The 6,381-nt window shown below is 41.0% G+C and overlaps 1 protein-coding gene across 2 annotated transcripts in view; it reads right to left on the bottom strand.

Moving 5' to 3' along the window:
• Positions 1–6,381, bottom strand: part of UBP1 (upstream binding protein 1) — a 36,763-nt gene that overhangs the window by 3,031 nt on the left and 27,351 nt on the right. For both annotated transcript variants that reach the window (XM_087824884.1, XM_087824885.1), the window contains 2 exons: positions 4,276–4,418; positions 3,512–3,563 (listed from right to left, as the gene is read on the bottom strand). In XM_087824884.1, the coding sequence (XP_087681010.1) occupies positions 3,512–3,563; positions 4,276–4,418 (195 nt within the window). The remainder of the gene's footprint in view (positions 1–3,511; positions 3,564–4,275; positions 4,419–6,381) is intronic.

Below are 6,381 nucleotides of genomic sequence, written 5' to 3'. Positions count from 1 at the left end.
CTGCAGAAAAAGGAAAGAAAAGTGACAGTTTTTTCGCGAGACTTAGGAAAATCAAGACTATTACACTGAAAACTCCCAGAAATCTATAACCTCCTCCCCCAGTCCAGAGGTCAGCTTTAAATAATGCTACAGGAAAAGCTGCCTAACTCCAGCTCCTCTTCCTGAAGGCAGAGTCATGAACACAGTTCACTTTTTAGACATTTTGCTTTTTGGTGTCTGGTCCATACTCCCAACATCATGCTGTGCCCACAATACTTGCCAGTCCAAGGGGGTGGGGGGTGGGGGGTGGGGGGCGGTGCAGAGAAGGGCTACCAAGACAAGCAGCAAAAGTGCTGTCAGCAAGGGGGCAAGGGCTGGAGGCAGAGCCGGTGAAAACACTATGCCGGGCGGGACAGTCAGCCCTACACAACACACAAATCAACCAAGTGCTTATATCCACCTTTTCTGGAAATAATTTTTGAACTCCATAGAGGCAGATCTGAATCATTTAAGAAATATATCACTACTTTTGCCTGATGCCCTAGTGTTTCTCAGGAAATGGGAGAAGCAGTACTGGTACTCATTAAGGAACAAATGAACTCTTTCATGAGGACAAAAGTCTGAAAAACAGTGCACTGAGCCTGGAGGGGGTATCCTGTGATGTCACAGAACACAACCATACAATTAATTCACTGAATTTCCTTCTTTAGATAATATAGTTGTGTAGAATAAAAACTGTATTGCTTTGAGGACAAAAAAATTGAGCAAAAGGGGTACCAAGCCGAAGATGTTTGTGAAAGTAAAAGATAAAGTGAACCAGTTTGCAGTTAAAACTCAGCATTGTGGGTAACTTGATGGCATAGCAACATGCCAGGCAAAAAGTCAAATTTCAGTTTCAACACTGTTTTGGGCAACTCCCTTCAAGAGTGACTTTCAAGAAAGGGTGACACATGATATGTTGCTCTTTGAGGTGCAGCTTTTGTGCTAAGACTAGGTTTAGATTTTAACCCATCAGACTTTTAAAAACCTTTTCTCATATAATTTTGCATTTAAAAACCCTTTCTTACAGAGGACGACTATAAAAACAATTCACAAAATGGCAATAAGTACATACTTAATAATTACTTTAAATGTAAATAGATAAATGCACCAATGAAGAGACATAGGACGGATGGATGGACTGAGAAACATGGCCCATCTCTATGCTACTTACAAGACACTTCCAATTGAAAAGACAGACTGAAAGCGAAGGGATGGAAAAAGATACTCCATGCAAACAGAAATGAAAACAAAGTGGAGTAGCAGTACTTAAATCTGTCAAAATAGAATTTAAAATAAAAAATGTAGGCCCTGGCTGGGCACATACAAGAAGCAACCAGCCCGGCCGGGCGTGGCTCAGTGGTTGAGCATCCACCTAGGATCCAGGAGATCAGGGTTCAATTCCCAGTCAGGGCACATGCCTGGGTTGCGGGCTCGATCAATGACTCTCTCATCATTGATGTTTCTCTCCCCCTCCTTTCCTCTCTCTGAAATCAATAAAGATATAATTTAAAAAAAAAAAGTGACTCAAAAAAAAAAAAAGCAACCAGTGAATGCATAAATAGAACAACACATCAGCGTTTCTCTCTCAAATCAATAAATTAAAAAAAAAAAGCGGAGACAAAGGATGGACATCACATAATTTTAAATAAATCAACCCAAGAAGAGGATGTCATGACTGACCACACGCCCGACACAGGAAGGAGCACCTAAGTACATAAAGCAGCTGTTAATGGCCACAAAGGAGACCATCCACAGGGACACAGCAGCAGCAGGGGATTTTAACACTCTGCTCACATCAGTGGATAGATGGTCCAGTTGGAAAATTAAGGAAATAATGGCTTTGAATGTCACATTAGATGAGACTGACTTGAAAAACATTTATAGACCATTTCATCCAAAAGCTGCAAAATACACATTTTTTTCAAGTGCACATGGAACATTCTCCAGGACAGATCACGTTAGGCCACAAGACAAGCCTCAATAAATTCAAGAAGAATGAAGTCATATCGAGCATCTTGTCCAACCACAATGGCACATAACTAGAATCAACTATAGGAAGAAAACTGGAAAAACACAAACGTGAAGGCTAAACAACATTCTACTATACAACCAATGGATCAAAGAGGAAATCAAACAACAAATCAAAAACTCTTAAAACAACAAAAACCCCACAACTTTTTGAAGTTTATGGAATGCAGCAAAAGAAGTTCTAAGAGGGAAGTTCATAGTTATACAGGCCTATCTCAAGGCAAATCCCAAATAAACAATCTAACTTTACACTTAAAGGAACTAAAAGAACAAACAAAACCCAAAGTAAAACCCTTCCCCTTTACCTAACCCTTTAACTGGAACTCACTTGAGCCACGTATGGTTCCTCTTTCAACTTCACTCCTTAAAGGACCTCAATGATTTCTACAGCTTTGAGCCACCACTGATAGGCTGAAGGTTTCCAAATCTACTTCTCAACCCCAGGCCTCTCCTGCCAGCCTAAGACAGATATAATTAAATGCCAACTTGACATTTCTACATATCTAAAGTGGAACGCCTGAATGATTTTTCCCTATCATACCTATCTCTCTACTGTGACCATCTGCTCAGTTGCTTTTCCAAGAGTCACAACCACTTCTCCCTCAAATGTGCAGTCCAGCAGAACCCTGTCTATGAATGTGTAAGATGACATCTCCTGCCTCCAGTTTTACCACCTTCTTACCTGTCTCCACAGAGCTGCAAGAGTGAAAGAAAAAAATCTAACCACATTATGCTCTTGTTTAAACAACTTCATTGACTTCCCAATGCATTTCAAATAAAATCACCAGGTCTCACATACCAGACTCTGCCTCTCTCTTTGTCTCCATCTTGCTCTGCTCACCCCTCTCACACTGCATAGTAGTAGCTACTGGCTGGCTTTTAAACCCAAGAGGCCAGGGTCTTTCCTTCCACACAGCTTTGGAATGTTCCTCATGTGGTCAGCGCCTTCTCACTCTTCAAGTCTCATCATTCATAAGACCACCCCAGGCCTTGTCCAACAGCTTCACGGCCCCCTACCCAGAATCCCCTCATCCACAAACACCCCACACTTTCCCATTCCTTCATGGGACTTAAAATATTTGTAATTATGTGCATCTGTTGGCCAATTCTGGTTTGCTCTCCCCACTAGAGTAAGAGCTCCATGGACTCTTTTATTCAAGACTTTTCTAGCACCACAAGCATGCTGCTTGACAAAAGGGCTCAGTAAAATGTTGGCTGAATGAACTGAGATCCTCCCCACCCCCATCCCCAGTCATCTAGGACTCACTGCTCTTCCTTGTTGCCTAGTTAATTTCTATTACAACCATTAGAAATATTCTCTAGATTCATTTTTCAAACCCTTTTCTTAAAAGTAGTAAAGCCAGCATTTCAAATGTAAACGCACAAGATGAGTGCTGATTACAGGCACACACTATTTTTCATGCCCCCAGCATTTCAAGACACAGGCACACATGCAAAGTACCTTTTACTGTGGAGAATAAAAAACAGCTCTCATCTTGAAAGTTCTGAACCATCTAGAAAGAGAAAGCAGAAGTAGTTAAGATCTAACAGTCCTTTTGTAACTGATTTAAAAAGATAAAAATTCATAGTTAAAGGAAAATGTCACACTCTGTATGTTGCTGCTCACCAGAATGGTAACTGGTGAATGCAGTTTAAGGTGGTAAAAACTTACACCTGCTGCATGGCAGCAGCGCCTGCTCATGATGGCCCCTGAGGATCTGGTCAGCCAGCCTCTGACCCACTGGGGAGCATCCCTGCTGAATCCTGTGAATAACTGTGACAAAAGTCACTGTGTAAATGCTCGCTACTATCACTTGCTTGTTAATGAACACTGGAGGAAAAGGCTGTACTTCTAAAAGTACAGTCTTTTCCTCTTCATTTTACTGTTTTTAAAATTAATCATCAAATAGTGGACAAAAGGAAAACACACCCAAACGCCCTCTCCATAAAAAGGGGCCAAAGCCCCACTAACCTGCATTCCCCCCAGGAAGTGTCTGAACTAAAAGGGGAGAAGAGGGAGCCGCAGTTCTGACTTGTATTCCTTAGAGATCACTAGGACACCTCAAACTCTTGGTTGATCACAAATTTTGATCCCCAGCTCTCTGAAAGTGATTTTCATGAGTACTTGTAAAAGAGGTCACAGAATTTTTCTAGAGTTCTTCAGTGATATACATAAAAATACCAGTGTGAATGGGAAAAGCAAATGGGCATGTCAGTTCGAGTTACCTGATCACTAACAAGAATGTGGATACCAGTGGGACCCTGTCTGTAAACCTGGTTAATTTGGTGGAAAGGAATATTAAACACCAGCGCAAGTTTTCGAGCAACTTCTGAGGCAACCATTTCTTCCAAGTAGATTGCATGATATACTGAAATAAAAAAGATAAGAACAGCATTTTAGCAGTAATCCTTTATCTGTTTTCTACCTGGATCTATAGATCACATCTTTCAAAGTACTAAAAATATAAACATTAACAGTAATTTTTGTACAAAAGGATCTGAGGCTTTACTTTTTCTTGAAAACAAACGGGTTGACTGCAACTGCGCCCAGGGGATCTTTTTGGAGTAATGAAACTGAACTGGATTGTGGTAATGGCTGCAAAACTGTATGTTTACTGAAGTATCACTGAATTATATAATTACAATGGGAAGATTTTCTGGTATATAAATTATACCCAAAGGTAGCTCTTTTCAAAAACATGTGTTTCTAGCAATATAATTATTAAAAAAAACAAAAAACCAGGAAGATCATAGTTTTTGATATAGTAAGCCTATGAATGGGGGTTTGTCCTAAGGAATAAAAGCTATCTTCCCTCTGCCCACCAAAATTAAAAACAGTATAAAAGCACACGAAGAGCTAAGGAAGTGGGCAATGAAGCCTGCTGCTACTTCACAGAAAGTCCCAAGTGCAGTCCACCTAATGTCCTGTGTTTCTGAAACTTGTAACCTAGCTGCAGCCACTGTCTGCAGTGGGTCTGAGTCTTGTAGGTCTGGCTCAATTACTAGTGATTCAAGCTGGACACTGATCAGGAATATCAGTGCTAGAACCTTGCTTTCCCCAACAAGGGGAACCTTTGCAATCATACACTATGAGAAGCTTGGAATTTGGAACTATAATTAGGGTAAGACTACAGAGATGCAGCACAGGGTCACCAAACTGCAGCCTATGTGGGCCAAACCCTGCTCTCCATTTGTTCTTTCAAAAATGAAATGTTATCAAAACAGTCACACCTGCCTTCTACATACTGTCTGTGGGTTTGACACTACAATGGCAGAGCTGAGTGGGAAAGAGATGCTACCGTCTGCAGAGTCGAGATATTTACTACCCGCCTGGCCTGTAACAAAAACTCTGCTGACCCTGACCTTGGGTTAAGTTCACCTATATTTCCACACATACCTCTACACTCACATTTGAAGATACACCTTCCTAAATGCCACAATCCTGACCATATGTAAATGGTACAGAGTATCTCAATACATGCAGAACTCCTTTAGAATTTTAGCCTTTAAGACCAAGACTTTGTATCTTTAATCTTAAAATTCACAGCTTTTGAAGTGAAAATGACACCAAATGGGAAAGCTCACAACAGTGATGCTTTCCTTGGGACTTTTAGTAAAATTCAAACCACAAAGTGTTTTTCAGAGCTCTATCTAGTATTAGGGCAAATAATTGCCTCTTTGAATTCTGTAACACATTTTCCCCTGAAAGGTTCTGAGTGTGTTGCTCTTATTTTGTTTCAGAAGGTGGAAGAGCGGAGAAGTTACCACATATCCACTTTCCAAGTGAGAACACATATGCTTATTTTCTCCAAGGATCATATTGAGAGGAGGGGAGGGGCCAGGATTTTTTCTCTCCCTAATCCACACTATTACACTATTAGGGAAACCTGCAGGATAATGAGATCCTCCGGTACTCAAGTGATAATGATGTAGAGCATGTTTACAGTGACACAGGACATGGCACCAGATGCCAGATACTTGTCTGAGGCAAGTCCACACACTCGGCACTGACACATGGGTGCCTCTTTACACAGGTGATATTGTAACTTTTCTCCCCCAGTCAGTAAAATGGATAAAAACAAAAACCCTCCTCCTTTCTTGCCAAGATGCCAATGTCATACTCATCATTGCACCTAAGGGTTTTTTGTTTGTTTGTTTGTTTGTTTTTAAAGGCAGCAAACCCCGAAGCATTCAACCTAGTCTTTCATATGTTAGATCTATTTCTGGCATAAAGGGTCATATAAAAAAGAGACCTCTCATGCGGCTGACATACTGAGACAGGCTGCTTGTTCCCTCCCCTCCGAGGACTTGGCCCTAGAGCTCACTGCTGCC

This window comes from Miniopterus natalensis, chromosome 15 (genome assembly GCF_054644295.1).
Source record: "Miniopterus natalensis isolate mMinNat1 chromosome 15, mMinNat1.hap1, whole genome shotgun sequence".
Lineage (NCBI taxonomy): Eukaryota > Metazoa > Chordata > Mammalia > Chiroptera > Miniopteridae > Miniopterus > Miniopterus natalensis.
The sequence above is the reverse complement of the archived record's forward strand: the minus strand, read 5'-3'. Positions and strand labels throughout refer to the sequence as shown.